The 14,724-nt window shown below is 45.4% G+C and overlaps 1 protein-coding gene across 4 annotated transcripts in view; it reads left to right on the top strand.

Moving 5' to 3' along the window:
* Nucleotides 1-14,509, top strand: part of esyt2a (extended synaptotagmin-like protein 2a) — a 40,606-nt gene extending 26,097 nt beyond the window's left edge. For 2 of the 4 annotated variants that reach the window (XM_076744778.1, XM_076744777.1), the window contains exons 9-25: nt 2,894-3,014; nt 3,482-3,658; nt 3,863-3,945; nt 4,059-4,107; nt 4,192-4,281; nt 4,380-4,475; nt 5,601-5,702; nt 7,696-7,758; nt 9,313-9,387; nt 9,563-9,649; nt 9,756-9,905; nt 10,476-10,891; nt 11,011-11,109; nt 11,192-11,323; nt 11,420-11,525; nt 11,617-11,666; nt 11,773-14,509. In XM_076744778.1, coding sequence (XP_076600893.1) covers nt 2,894-3,014; nt 3,482-3,658; nt 3,863-3,945; nt 4,059-4,107; nt 4,192-4,281; nt 4,380-4,475; nt 5,601-5,702; nt 7,696-7,758; nt 9,313-9,387; nt 9,563-9,649; nt 9,756-9,905; nt 10,476-10,891; nt 11,011-11,109; nt 11,192-11,323; nt 11,420-11,525; nt 11,617-11,666; nt 11,773-11,818 — 1,942 coding nt within the window. In that variant the 3' untranslated portion in view covers nt 11,819-14,509. The remainder of the gene's footprint in view (nt 1-2,893; nt 3,015-3,481; nt 3,659-3,862; nt 3,946-4,058; nt 4,108-4,191; nt 4,282-4,379; nt 4,476-5,600; nt 5,703-7,695; nt 7,759-9,312; nt 9,388-9,562; nt 9,650-9,755; nt 9,906-10,475; nt 10,892-11,010; nt 11,110-11,191; nt 11,324-11,419; nt 11,526-11,616; nt 11,667-11,772) is intronic. The other 2 variants (XM_076744779.1, XM_076744780.1) reach the window with 2 other exon arrangements.
* Nucleotides 14,510-14,724: the final 215 nt, after the last annotated feature.

The raw sequence follows: 14,724 nt of genomic DNA, 5'->3' as shown, positions 1-14,724 counted from the left end.
GTGCTAATGGCCGCTGCAGCAAAAATCCCCCTACAGCCCAGAATGCATCTCCCCATAGACTTCCATTAACATCTGGAAAACTGTTATTACCCTTTGTTTTGTGACTTGCTATTTATTAGTCGTAAAGCTTTCTCAGAACTTGCGTGTCCACATACTGTCTCACTGCAGGATGATGGACTCTGAGAAAGAGACATTAACGCTCCCGTCGTGAGCCGTGCAGCTTTGAGGGAAACCAGGAAGAGAAAGAAGCTGGTTGGGCTTTTTCAAGCAGATATTTTAACGCACATTTGCACTTTTTTTTTCTTTCTAATGAAACTACTGAGTAGAAAATCCCAGAGATGCAATAAAAAAGCTGAAATAGTGCAAAAATAAGAGACATTGATGTTGTTCTACTCGCCTCTTCTTCTTCTACTGCAGATAAAACAGTCACTCCTGCTCCACTCAGCGCTATCGGCTGCCTCTACACCAGAAAACCCAGAATTAAAGCGTCACAGTAGTGGTGTTGTCAGTGGTTTACATAACTTCAGCGTCTTTAACTTTATTATCGGGGCACCATTGATTATGTAATCGTGCTAGAATATATTTGCCTAATTGTAAAGTAGAGACTGGAAATGCACATTTATTTACACTTTGTCAGAAAAATTCAGACATTTCCCTTAAAACCAGCTGAAATTTTGTTTGAAATGTTCAATGTTAACCTGGAACGCTTTGACGGACCTGCTGTGGGTTGAATTGCTGCTGTTTTTCAGCGAGCAGGTGATGGAGAAAAGCTTTTTTTTTTTAAGTCCTTGTCAGAAAATGTCACATTTGATTACTTCAGACCTTTTACAGTGGGAAGCTAAAACCATGGCGAGCACTCAGAGCTTTCTGGAGCGTGCAGAAGCTCCTTCCCGTTCTGTGTAATGACAAAATGAAGCCGGCGCTTTGAAGAGACGTTCCCAGTGGACATGCAGCCCGAGCCGTCTGTCAGGCTCTCAGCCTCTTCTGCTGAACCATTACGTTAACCACCGGATCACAGAGAGGATTATGACCTTTATTTTTCCCCGCTAAGTGTTGGTATTTATAGTAACGTGATTATGAAAGGGGAGCCGCAGCAGACAGATGTGATATTGGGTGGATTTCCTGACTTCTTTTAGCTCAGCATCCAGCTGGAGGAAGACGCGGCAGCAGCGACACACACGAATACACACTGACAGAGACGCTATCACCAGCCACGTCTTTACAGTTTGCATGATGGGATTTTTAGCAAAACATAGCTTAAAGCCATGGACACGGGACACGGGCAAGAAGATCTCATTTAAATTCAGAATTAGCCTGCTAGCTTTTGCTGATTAGCACTTTTGCAAGTATTTGGTTTGACAGTTGATCCTCAGGTGAGCGTGAACATGTTTACCAAGCTTCATGCCACCTGATCCAATAGTTGTTGAGGAGTGAACCTGACGGTGCCTTCAGAGGCAGTCTGTGAATCAGGAATCAGGGTTGTGTGTAGTTAAAGCTGCTGCTGGAGCTCCGACTCTCCCTCACATTTTTCTATTATTAACGTCTTTGTTGACCTTTTTTGGCTTGTTTTTAATCCTTTTTTATGATGATGCAACACAAACAACAAAGCCTGAAACACAGCCTGAAGGTGTCGAGCACCTCCCTCTGCAGAGTGCTGCTACCACACTGCTGACTGCGATGTTACTCCACCATATCGACCCGCTGCTGCTGTTTCCTGCTGGTTTACAGTTTGCTTTCAGCAGAGAAACTCGCTGCGGTTTCCACACGACTCCGCCCTGTCAAATGCAGCTTTCCTTGTTTGACGAGTTTGTAGGAAAACACCACAGTGTGTGTGTGTGTGTGTGTGTGTGTGTGTGTGTGTGTGTGTGTGTGTGTGTGTTGTGAAGACATGCCCTCGCCCCACCCTCCTCACTCTCTTCGTGTGTGTGTGTGTGTGTGTGTTTGCACCACCTAACATTGAACAGACCAGGAACCAGCATGGCATCACTTAAATCAACTTTGCATTGTAGATTCTAGTCCGAAACTGACCCTGGATCAGCTCTGTCAGGGGGATTTGTTTCTGTTTGAAATGGATGCAGCTGTTTTAGTGCGGAGTGCTGCCGCCCTCTAGAGGAAATGCAGAGAAGTGCTGTTGTTTCCCTTCCACTCACACTGCACACGAGGTATGAATATGATGAAATGAGATATTTTGGCCTCATATTAATAAAATTCCTCTCTAAAGGAGACATACAGCCTGTTCTCCCTCACAGGTAGATATTTCAGAGACGGTTGACTTCAAAGATATCACATATTCCACTAACCAGTCAGAAAACCGACACCTGAGCTCGTGGTGTTCATGTGCGTCGGCATGTGGTGGAAGCTTACACACCCATGCTGTTACAGTACCCTACGTCGCTCTGTCCAATCACCAGCTGTGACTGCAGCCGCGCTTCAGTGTCTTCAAACACATGCTGCCTGTTTCCTGTTCGGATCAGTCAGGAAGCCGCTGCAGAGCTTCTGTTTCAACCTGCTAATCGACATGTGAATCTCATACAAATAGTGTCTGGAACCAGAGAGGAGTGTGTGTGTGTGTGTGTGTGTGTGTGTGTGTGTGTGTGTGTGTGTGTGTGTGTGTGTGTGTAGTGTAATGTGATCCTGCAGGGCAAGAAATAAACCTGCTGAAAGACAACCAGGATGAGATTAAAATTAAAAGGCTTTTCACATTGTGACCGTTCAGAACTGTAATTTGTCTCTAAATGGTGCTTTCACTTGTCTTCTCTGGCTTTTAATTTGTAGTGATTCTCCTTGACTTCAGTGTTTTTCTTTTTATTACATACCGTGTTGTTATTGTTTTAAGTCTTCCTCGTCTCCCTCCATTCGTCATCACTTTCCTCCTCCTCCTCCTCCTCTGCAGCGGTTTGTGTGACAACATCATCCAGGACATCATCTACAGCTACCTGGTCCTTCCCAACCGCATCACCATCCCTCTGGTGGGAGAGGCCCAGCTGGCCCAGCTCCGCTTCCCCATGCCCAAGGTATCAACACACAGCTGAACATTTACCTGAGCAGCCCTGATTCCAAAAAAATCAGCACAAAGACGATTTAATGTTTTTGTCGTCAAGTTAACAGTTGCTTTGTCTGTCATTGGACGTCCTGTCACGTGCAGCTGTCTTTGTTCATATATGGCACCTGCCCGATGAATGTGTCTGCTCTGATTTCCACTGAAGGCGTCGTCGAACCATAAACTTCTGTTTTTAGAATGAACCACTCATCGTGAGCAAACTGAGAAACTGCTAACTTCCTCTGATCTATTTTAACCCTCGTCACCGTTTCCCCTTTTAATTTGACCTCAGGTTACCTTTCTATAACTTTGACTATGACTTTCAGATGTTGCTAACAACACTGAGATTTCACCTTATGTGTTGTGAAAAATCCTCACTTTTCCATGAATACTGAGTGTGAGTGTGTCGTGATTGGTGTCCTACGCTCTCTGCATCCTCAGGGCATCCTGAGGATCCACTTCATCGAGGCCCAGGACCTGCTGGGTAAAGACAAGTTCCTGGGAGGGCTGATCAAAGGCAAGTCAGACCCCTACGGAGTCATCCAGATCGGGACCCAGCTGTTCCAGAGCAAAGTCGTCCACGAGACCGTCAACCCGAAATGGAACGAAGTGTACGAGGTGAGCGGTGGCGTTCATGACAAATGAGGCTGTAGGATTGTTCTCTGCTTCGTCCCTGAAGAGGACGTGCTGACATGTGAAATGCTGACCTCAGGATTAAGGCGCAGTGGCGTACGAAGTGGCTGCTGTGTCTGTTTTCATGCACCAGAATGTGGATCCTCGTGTATTTCTGTGGCTGAAGTTCATATTACGTCTTTTTTCCAGGCCCTGATATACGATCACTCAGGACAGAATCTGGAGGTTGAGCTGTTCGATGAAGACACCGATAAAGACGACTTCCTGGGAAGGTACGGCTTCTGTTCTAGATTGACTGCTTCAGCACACGCAGGCTCTGACATGTACACTGTAAAGAGGATCGTTGCACATGTGCATTGTGTTCACTGTGTCTGTCGTTTGTCAGTCTGATGATCGACCTGGCCGAGCTCCAGAGGGAACAGAAGGTCGATGAGGTAATCTTTGTTTGCTCGACTGGATTTTTGACGAAACTGTTTGTAAAAAGTTTTAAAACATCAACACATTTCTTTGTCTGTCAGTGGTTTGTGATGGACGATGTGGCGACGGGGAAGCTGCACCTCAAACTGGAGTGGTTATCTCTGCTGCCCACACCTGAGAAGCTGGACCAGGTAGGTAACTTTGGAAGCGTGCGTGGAGTCATTATCCATTCGTGAGCGAGCTTTAACCTCCTGGCTTGAGATGTTTTGTTTTTTTTTTCCCTCCTCAGGCGCTGATGAGCATCAAAGCTGACCGCGGTCAAGCCAACGACGGCCTGTCGTCCGCGCTGCTTGTCGTCTTCCTGGATTCAGCCAGAAACTTGCCCGTAAGTCAAGCCTGCTCGAAGCTCCCAGCATGCACCTGCAGTGGTAGCCTCATCTCAGGGTCAACAAAACCAGATGTTAAGCAGAAGTGACGAAAAACGGTTTGCGAGCTCGGCCAGTTCGGCGTCTTTCTCGGCTGCAGGGTTGAAATGTGGAGCCTTTGTTCTCGTCATCCATCGACGTTGTTTCTCACTTTTATTATTTCATCATCGCTGACTTTTGGCACATTTTCAGTTTTCTGCCATGAATTGGAGCTGCTGTTTGTTGTTGTGGTTAATACTTGTTTCCACAGTATTTGTACCATCACAGAGCAGGTGGTTTAATTGCCATCCGTTCTTTGCTTGTTGGTCCCAGTTCACACGCTTTGTTCTCCTCAGTCTGCTTCTTCTTCTCTGCTCCTCACTCAGCTCATCTTAAAGGCGCTGCAGAGAGAGATCAAACAACAGTGAATCCTGTCGGTCAAACAGTGATGATACAAAGAGTCATTTCACAGGAAAAATAATGAAGTATACTGTGTGTACTGTACATATACTGTGTACTTTAACTCATCAGAGGTCGCATTTGTTGATGGTAACTGTTGGAAATATGCAGTCCTGAACAATTTGAAGTACTTGTTCTTTACTTCATGCTACTTTTTACCTCACTTCATTTATCTGAGAGCTTTAGGTACATTAAGATTTCTGCCAAAAAATATGAAGATTTTTCAAAATGTATAAAGTTAAATTACCTGACAGTGTACACAAGTAGGCTGAAATGACTAGACGATTAATCAGTCGATTAATTGGCAACTATTTTAAGAATTGTTTGTCATAAAAAACTTTTTGTGGTTCCAGCTTCAAAAATGTGAAGATTTGCTGCTTCAGTGTTTTAATTATCTTAATTATGGTATATGGTGGTATTAGTACTTTTACTGTAGTAAAGGATCTGAATACTTTCTCCATCACTGCTAATAAGTGATCAGAGGTAACGAGATTATCGCAGCACCTTAAAGTAAAAAGTCTGGTAGAGTATTTTCTGGTATAAAGAACGTAGTTAGTGGTTGAACTCTGCAGTGCAGGCCTCACCTTCCTCTTTTCAGCCTCCTCTTCTTCTCTGCTTCTCCCCCCACCCCCCCACCCCCTCTGAAGAGCGTCTTCGAGGGGAACTTGGGCTCTGGATACTTAAAAGAGAGGCGGGCGGCCGGCCTCGTGTTTTGCGAGAACACTGCTTCTCTCTATAGGACCTTATTTGTGAGTCCACTGGCTGTTTTCTGCATCCCAGAGTAGTTTGGCCGATGCGAAGGTGTGACCAGCTGCTACAGGTCATGCTCTGTTTGATCCCTGTGCTCGTGTTTGGTTTTGAAGAAAGCAAATGCCTGATGAGCATGAACCCCGACTCGTGCATGAGATGAAATCCTTGATATCGTCATCTGTTGTGAATGTTTGTCTTGAGTTGATTGCAAACATGACAGAACCAGAAAAGGACCAAACGGCACTGAGGGTTCATGTTTTAGGGCCGTCAAAAGCATCCTTCCTTCTCCGTTATGTCCACTCGTAAGGAGTTATTGATCTCACAGGACTGGCATACATCGCACGGTGGCTGTGCATCTGAATCAGTGACGCTCATAAGAGAAGATTTATCTCGATGTTTTCTGCCTCGCTGTCAACACAGCTTACGTCTCAGCAGATGAATTGAGTTTTAAAGGGAGAAAACAGTCAACGCTGCTCTGTGTGAGCTGTTAAAAGGCTTAGGTTTACCTCTGTGTGCCACGAGTGTCTCACGAGACAACACAAACAGTACCACATGAGTGGTTTTTGTCAGCTTTAGTCACCAGATCTCAGATCAGAAGTCCATCTGAGTTTAGCTCGTGTCATTTTAACAGGTTTTCACTGAAGGAAAGCCGATATTGTAGTGTCACCTTAGTCAAAGAGAATTAACATTCAGTCCAGATTAGTTGCAAGAACAGTTGACATGTTGGTCTTATTTTAGTCATCAAAGCTGATTTCAGACATTTTAGTCCAGTTTCAGGTGACGATTGTGGTTCGAGTCGCAGTTTTGTGGTAGTTTTTATTTTGTCGACGATGTTAAAAAGACATTTAGAGTCTTTCAGGACTATTTGCACGACATGCTGTCAAACATTAGTTCGATATGTCGTTTGTTTTCAGAGGAAGGAATGCATTTTGATTGGGCGAGCAGGGAGGGTGAATTCTCTGTGGATTGCTTTCCCTCCATCCTTCCTGGATGAGCTCATCAGGTTTTCCATCAGTCTCCTCTTTGGCCGTTCACCCCTCAGCCACCAGGGGGCAGCACACGGTTATCGCTTCATGAACATCTGAGGCAGATTTGAACAGTTTTACAGGAATACGCAGACCTTTTGACAGGAAGGCTACGTCCTGCAGTTCTGCTTGTTCGCCTGTAGGTGTCGCCGATGAGTTGCTCACCTGTCAAGAAGTCTTTGTGTTGCTTCAAAACGTTCCCTCTGCTCAGTTTTCAGACCCGTTTATTCACGTTAGATTGGTTTTAATTAAAGAAAACGTAATTAAAACCAATTTAACTCCCTTTTCATGCTTCAAACCGAACAAGCAGTGATTGATGTTCTGTGATTTTAATGTGTCATTTTGCAGTTTTTTCACACTGGTAGGTGCATTACCTCACCTTAGCATGCACACCTGCATCATGTGTCCGAAGAGTGTGACGTCGGGATCAGTGTGTTTGTTACACAGTGTGTCGGAACGTGTTCTTCGTGAACAGATTTCATGCTAACGTGAATCTTTAAATGTGGTCACAACGTGAAACCGTCTCATCCTCCTCCGTCAGAGGGATTCCTTCGCTCTGACCTTCGTTTCCTCTCTCTCATCATCGTCAATGACTCCATCCAGTGCTGTGGTGTTTTGACTAGAGTCCAACCAGTATGTTTTAGCAGATTTCAGTAAAACAACCTTGTTTTTCTTAATTAAGATTTGATGTATCTTTGATGTTTAATTACTTTTAAAATGTATTGTGATATCAGCCTCATGACTCCAGTATTGGTGGGACTCTAGTTCTGAGCTCATGTCCAGGTTTGATTGGGGAGTGACATTAACCATGTGATCATCCATGTTGTCTCTCGTTGTGTCCCAACGTTTGGTGATGGTGGTGTGTTTTTCCTCCTTCCTGCATGCCCCTCTTTCCCCCAATAACCTGCTGGTGTGTGTTTGTGTGTCGTTTGCTCTCTCCTGCCTTGTCCCTGGGGGAAAATCAAAGCGCAATCCGTTAGAGTTCAACCAAGCGGGGCTGAAGAAGGCCTCGATCAGTAAGGCCATCAAGGTAACGGCACGGCGACACCGAGGAGGCGCACAGGAGCACAGTGACACATGCTCACACAGGCCCACACATACAAGTCACGTTTACACCGTGTGGCCAAAAGTGTGTGGACACCCACGTGTGATTGTGGCCTCCATAAGAGCGAGCAGTGATCTGCTGCTTCAGCAGCCTCCACTCGTCTGGTTCCAGTGTCGACATCAGATGGCGGCTGCAGGGATTTACTCCCATTCAGTGAGGTCCATCAGACGCAGCCTGGCTTTGAGCACGAGGGTATCGTCATGTTGAAGCCGGAAAGGCTGCGGACCTAAAGTTGGAAGCCCTCTGTTGCCTTAAATGTAACGTAGCATTGAGACCTCCCTTCGTTGGAGCTTTGGTCTTGACCGAATACGGAAAATCAGCCCTAGAATAAAACACTAAAGTGTCCACTTACCTTTGGCCACATAGTGTACGCTGCAGCTCGAAGTAAGCACATAGACTAAGATGAACAGCCATTTAAGAACAGAATGTTTCATTCTGAGGTTTGGTAGTTCAGTGTTGATTCGTCCTCTTGCAGCTTTTGCTGTTGTAATACAGTACAAACGTCCACAGATGCTCTTAAAAACACGGCTGTATAATTGTAGTTTATACAGTTTTATAGCCAAAGGTTACAAAACTGATTCAGCATATTGATAAAACCGTAAAGTTTTGGAAAGAAATTCCACGTGAACAGAATATGCTTCTCAAACTCAATGAATTACAGCTGAACGACTGAGTTAGAGCTCAGCTGGTGATGCACCCAGCAGGGGGCGCTGCTGCTGCTGCTGCTGCTGCTGCTGCTGCTGCTGCGGCTGCAGCCGGACTCACTGACCGTTGATGTGAAACCATTAACAAACTCCACTAATCATGTTTGTTGGCTAAAACTGTGCACTGTGTCTAACAATGTGTGTTGTAAATAACAACATTGTGGTCCAAAGTTTACACTCTTTTAATTCTGAAACTTTTAATGATTCATCTTCTCTTTGAAACTGATCCGGCGTGTTTCCAGACTTCCTGGTTTGGGCCCATAATGACTTTTACCTGATGTCCTTCACTGCTTAATCCCCTCACATAAAACACATTTTGCCATCAAGGGCTGAAATGTGTAAAGTAGCGCTGAGTAGTCTGGATGTGATATCTCATCCCCAAAAATGACACTGTACGAGCTCAAAATGGTGATTTTGAATGCTCAACACATGCAGCGTAGCCACATTTCCTGTGTTGTGAAAACATTTAGCAGTATAATACACATTTAGAAGGTTTTTAGAGACTAATAGCATGTTTAAATGTGTTATTTTATGTGGAAAAAGATGCTAAAGCAGCTTAGCTGAGCTAACTCCAGAGCTGCACTCTCCATTCACTGCATCTTTTTAAAGACGTGTGTTGCTAATTGAACTGAAAAGTACTTTTTGTGTTTACGTTAAATGAAAAAATACTTTTCCCAGAGTGCATTTCCAGAATGTCACAAATGCTAGCATAGATGCTAACCTCGCTAATCGTAGCCCATCCTCGTTTGTAAAACCTGTTTTTCTTCCTCTGCAGTCCGGTAAAAAGGTGACCAGCGATCCCAGTCCGTTTGTCCAGTTCAGAGTGGGACACAAGTCCTTTGAGAGCAAGGTGAGACCCAAACAGGAGCCTCATCCAGACCCACCACCGTTAATTCACTCAGTGTGATCCTGTTTGATCTTCACTCAAACAGCAGGAGAGCTACAGCCAGTGTGCCTCATCTATGAGGCTCAGGTTGTTGCCTGTCTCCACCAGGCCTTGACATGTCCCCTGTTTTCCCTTCCAGACCAGATATAAGACCAATGAACCAGTGTGGGAGGAAGCCTTCACCTTCCTCATCCACAACCCCAAAAGCCAGGAGTTGGAGGTTGAGGTACGGAGCGTCTTCAGTAACAGCGCAGTGAGGTTGCTGCTCCCTGCTGCAGTCGGTTGTTTGTGTTTCGAGGCAGTTGAATAAATAAGCACCCTGTTTGTTTTAGGTGAAGGATGAGAAACACGAGTGTTCGCTGGGGACGTTAACGCTGCCTCTGAGTCGCCTGCTGGAGGCGGAGGACATGACGCTGAGCCAGCGCTTCCCTCTGAAGAACTCCGGACCGAGCTGCACCCTCAAGATGAAGATGGCGCTGCGGGTAGGACGGCCTGTAGCGCCATGAGATCAGCAGGCAGGGAAAGTGTTAAGCTTCAAGCCTTTAGGGTTTGAGACAGTGAGGAGAATGAGTTTTTTTAGTAAATCGTATGCTCTGCTGTCTCCAAACGCCGCTGACTGTAGCTGTGGTTGAAATGGTTTAAATCTGTATCAAGATATTGTACGTCTGTGTGTTAATTAGTGACCATCAGAGGTGTTGATGGGCCGATTTTTTAACTGTGTAGACAGCCAAGCTAACTGGTGACTGCTGCTTCCAGTCTATAAGCTAAGCTAAGCTAAGCTAAGCTAAGCTAATGACCTCCCGGCTCTATGACTGCACTTAAAGCGCAGATGTCAGATAATGCAATAATACAGAAGATGTGTGCAAAATCAAAGAAAAGTGAAAATAAATGAGACTTATGTAGTTGTTTTCCACGCAGAGGACGGATGTCGGTGGATGCCGGCGGATGTCGTTGGATGTTGTTGGATGTTGTCGGATGCCGGCTGTGACCTTGCTCGTCTCTCGTTCGACTGTCAGCTGTTTTCATTTTTCTCTGTATGTGTGTCATTTCAGGTGTTGTGTTTGGAAAAGGCCGCCTCCTCAGACTCCACCCCGTCCTCCGTGCAGGTCCGCAAGTCCAGCTCCTCCAACCCCACCCCGCGGCCCTCCGTCTCCTCCGACTCCCCCAAGCCTCCCTCCACCGCCTCCGACATCCCCCACTCCGGCTCAGTGTCCGCCCAGGACCTGCTGAACCAGCGGAAGGAGGCCGACAACGCCTTCAGGTCTCCAGGAAGCACAGACTTGGGCCACGGTGGAGCAGGAGGAGGTCAAAGCCTGGCGGAGACCGGGAGGAGCACCTCCAACCTGGCCATCTCTGGCTCCCAACAGTATCTGGCTGGAGGCAAAGAACCAACGCCCAGCATCGCATCGGACATCTCCAACCCCTACGCTGCTCAGGAGCTGCAGCTGAGACTCCAGCAGCTGCAGAAGTATCTATCAATCAGTCATGTATCAGTTTATCCGTCCATCCATTGATCCATCGATCGATCTGTCCGTCTTTATGTCCTGCTGGTTTTGATGGGTTCACCCCTCCTCTGTGTCCCTGTAGTGGTTCAGGCCCCAGTCACTTCCCGCTGGGTGAGGTCCAGCTGACGGTCAGGCACAGCTCCCAGAGGAACAAGCTCATCGTGGTCGTTCACGCCTGCAGGTACGGACCAATGAGAGTGAGGAGTTTCTTCCAGAAACGTCCCTTTACGAGGTCGGTGTTTTAACTCCGTCTGCCTCCGCAGAAACCTGATCGCGTTCACCGACCACGGCTCGGATCCCTACGTCCGCCTCTACCTGCTCCCTGACAAACGGAGGTCGGGCAGAAGGAAAACTCACACGTTCAAGAAAAACCTGAACCCCGTTTACGACCAGACGTGAGTTCTGCTCCGCTCGTCTCACCTTTGTGTCGCTGGCTGTTGATCATTGGGCGGCTGAGCTGAGAATGTGCTCCTCCTCTCTCCTCCTCTCAGGTTTGAGTTCACCGTTTCCCTCGTGGAGCTCCACAGGCGGACTCTGGATGTCGCGGTGAAGAACGGCGGAGGTCTGCTCTCCAAGCACAAAGGCCTTCTGGGAAAGGTACAGATCATAGCGCCCACTGGTCACTTGGTGTCATCTCGTGTTGTAAACGTTTGCAGCCATTAAAGCCAACTGTTCGCTTTCTCATCAGGTTCTGGTGGACTTGACCCACGAGGACATCAGTAAGGGTTGGACACAATGGTCAGTCTGATCATCAGGCAGTGATGAGGCTCTCAAACAGCTCACACAAAGCTCACTTCTATTAAAGAAAACTTTCCAAAATAAAAGCATCTTTCTCCCCCTGCAGGTTCGAGCTGAGTGAAGATGGCCTGAGGAAGCCTCACCAACTATAGGCGGCTACGACGGGAACATCATCACCTTCATCTTCATCATCATATCACCACACTTCCGCTTCATACACTTCCATTTAAGTCGACAGTGTGGCTTTTTTTATTTCATTACTTTAAGTGTAGAAAAGGAAACAGAAAAGCAGCTTTTGACATTCATTTAATCACATCGTTCGCAAGGCAAACCTCCCCTTTAAGACGAGAGGCTGGTAGGCTAAAGGGAGTATACAACATGTAGAATACTATATATGGCATCATGTACTGCTGTGGAAGTCTATATTCCATATTTATAGGACAAACTATAGCAGCTGCGGAGGAAGACAATCTATTTTTTCTGCAGTGAAGATCGACGATGTACAGGTTTGTAATATAAACGCTGATGCTGGACAGGACGGGCGGCGTGTCGAGAGGCGTGCTCTCTTACTCGGCCAAATGAGTGCTTGTAATTTTATGTTATTTGATTGATTTTTTTTAATGAGAAACATTCTGGACAAAGTTTCTGAAGCAGAGCGGGCGGGCGGTCGCAGAGAAAGACGCCACCAAAGAGACGAGAAGTGTTTGATTCTTTTGGTAACGCAGCTGTCGTCTGACTTTAGTCCACTGCAGTAATGTGTGTATTAACCGAGAGGAAAGAGCCGAAAGTACACAAATACTGTGTTAAACTTCGTTTGAGCTCTTCTCCGTCTGTTAATACACGTGTTGCTACACTGAGATGAGGCCATTGTTTAACCTGTTTGTTTTTTTACTGAATATTTGCACATCTGTGTGGTTTTTTTTTTAATCTGTTGGGGATCATCTTTACTCTAAGTGGTAAATTAAACATTGCCTGAATTCATCTGAATCAAAAATGTTTGATTTAGCAGGTAGTTTTTACCTTAAATTTTGAAAAATGTGAGAAATTAAAGATAGAAAAAGTGTTGAAATAATGTAAATAACCCTTTTTTTAAAGGAGTAGTTAAACATTTTGGCTTCTATGCTGCTCTCGTGTCTGATATGAAGCTACAGCCATGAGACGCTTAGCTTAGCTTAGCTTAGCATAAAAGCTTAAAACAGGAACACAGCTTGCCTGGTTCTGTCTGAAGGTAACAAAATCCGCCAACTAGAACCTGTGAAGTTCGCTAACTCAGACCTTGTTTGTTTAATGTGTACAAGTCGTGGTGTTAAAGGGAGATACTGTGTTTCTAAGTGACAGTAAGACTCCAGGAAGTCTTTGTTCTCGGCCACATTAAACAATAATTGATCCCTTTTTTGTTCCCCTCAGACTGAGCCAAGCTGTATTTTCCCTTCTGTTTAAAGTCTTCATGCTAAGCTAAGCTAAGCTAAGCGGTTGTTGGCTTTACATTTGAACGGAGAATGTTATTGATCTATTGCATATTTTCCAAAATGTTCAACTGTTTCTTTAAGGTAATTCCTGCATCACGTTTATTAAAGCCACTATGTGTAGACGTTTAAAAAGCTCCACCCTCCAGTGGACAAACAAAAACAAGTGACGTGACGACCAAACTGTAAACTCTGAATTCAGTTCTCGTTATTTACCTTGATTAAGGAGAACCAGGCCTTTATTTGGGACAGGCTTATATTAGTTTGGCCTGTTCCCTGAGTAATGCAAACTAAGTCCATCACAACGACAGTCACGTCATCACGTTGATGTTCATCTGTCAGACATCTCACCTTATTACGCTGAATTCAGCAGGTGAGTTGTTTTATTTGCTTTTTGTTTGTTTATTATGATCTCTGAGACCCTCCAGTATTTCCCACTTTTACAAGAGAATCACTGGTTTCCACATCTGGATTTCTACAAACACACTTCTGAATAGTTGGAACGATGCTTTAATGGCAGGAAATTTCTACAAATAGTGGCTTTAAAAAGTGTCTAAATGGACTTTTTTTATTATTATTATTTGTGTTTGTGGCGCTCACAGCAGGCGATAAACTGCACTACAGTCATTCTGAGTTCACATTTTGTTTATGAGTCAACATTAGTCTTAAGTGTCATTTTCAGCATGTTGTTGTGTTTCAGTCGCTGAAGTTACACAGAAAATATGTTGAGCGTGAAGCGACACACGTTTTGAAAATGCCTTTTTTTGTTGTTGTTGTTGTTTGCTGCTTTGTCTGCACAGCACTCGATCAGGAGGGATTCATATCAGTGACAAATGCACCACAGGCGTGATTCTTGGTATCGAACACATGAAATGAAAGCATATGTTATCCACGCGGCTCCACGAAGCCAAAGAGCAGCAGGTTGATGTTGATACAGAGGAGGGCAGCGTGACCTTTGACCCTCCGAACACAGACGCAGACCTTTGCCTTGCTGTGTTCACGTCGCACATCCAGAGTATTTTACACATATGTACGTAAACTGTTGTGCGTTTTCTGTCTCAAAGTGTTTTTGTATTTGTGTTTTCCAGCCGTCACCTTCTTTGTCTCCTTCTGTGTTTTTGTTTCGTGAGAATCGAAAAGTTTGTAAGCGACTGGATTCGAGCGCTTTGCCTCTGGGGTGGAATTTGTCCTCTGAAAGGCGGTTTGTCTTCTCCGTCTTCTTAATTTATCTTGTGCCTTAAAATTCGCACCACCCAGAGATATTTACGTGTCTAAAAAGAACCAACAGAACTACAGCAGTGTCAGAATGTCTCCCACATGTCTTTTAAATCAAATAAAGAGCTTTAGCTGGCGATGGCAGCATGAAGCTGGACAGCACTGTGGCTCCTCACTGTTCTTTTTCCATTTCAGAGGCGGTCAGGTGGCGCAGGGTGACCAGGTATTATAATAACGCACCTTTTGTGTAATAACAGCGTGGGAGGTGGTTGCAGGCGGATGCTGTAAGTGAAAAAGCTCTTCAAACCTCCCATACGCCACCTGCTCTGCAGCCGACTGACAGCCTGAGACCAGCTGCTGAGCGTGGAGTCAGATAC

Source organism: Chaetodon auriga, chromosome 12 (genome assembly GCF_051107435.1).
Source record: "Chaetodon auriga isolate fChaAug3 chromosome 12, fChaAug3.hap1, whole genome shotgun sequence".
Classification (NCBI taxonomy): domain Eukaryota; kingdom Metazoa; phylum Chordata; class Actinopteri; order Chaetodontiformes; family Chaetodontidae; genus Chaetodon; species Chaetodon auriga.
The sequence above is the reverse complement of the archived record's forward strand: the minus strand, read 5'-3'. Positions and strand labels throughout refer to the sequence as shown.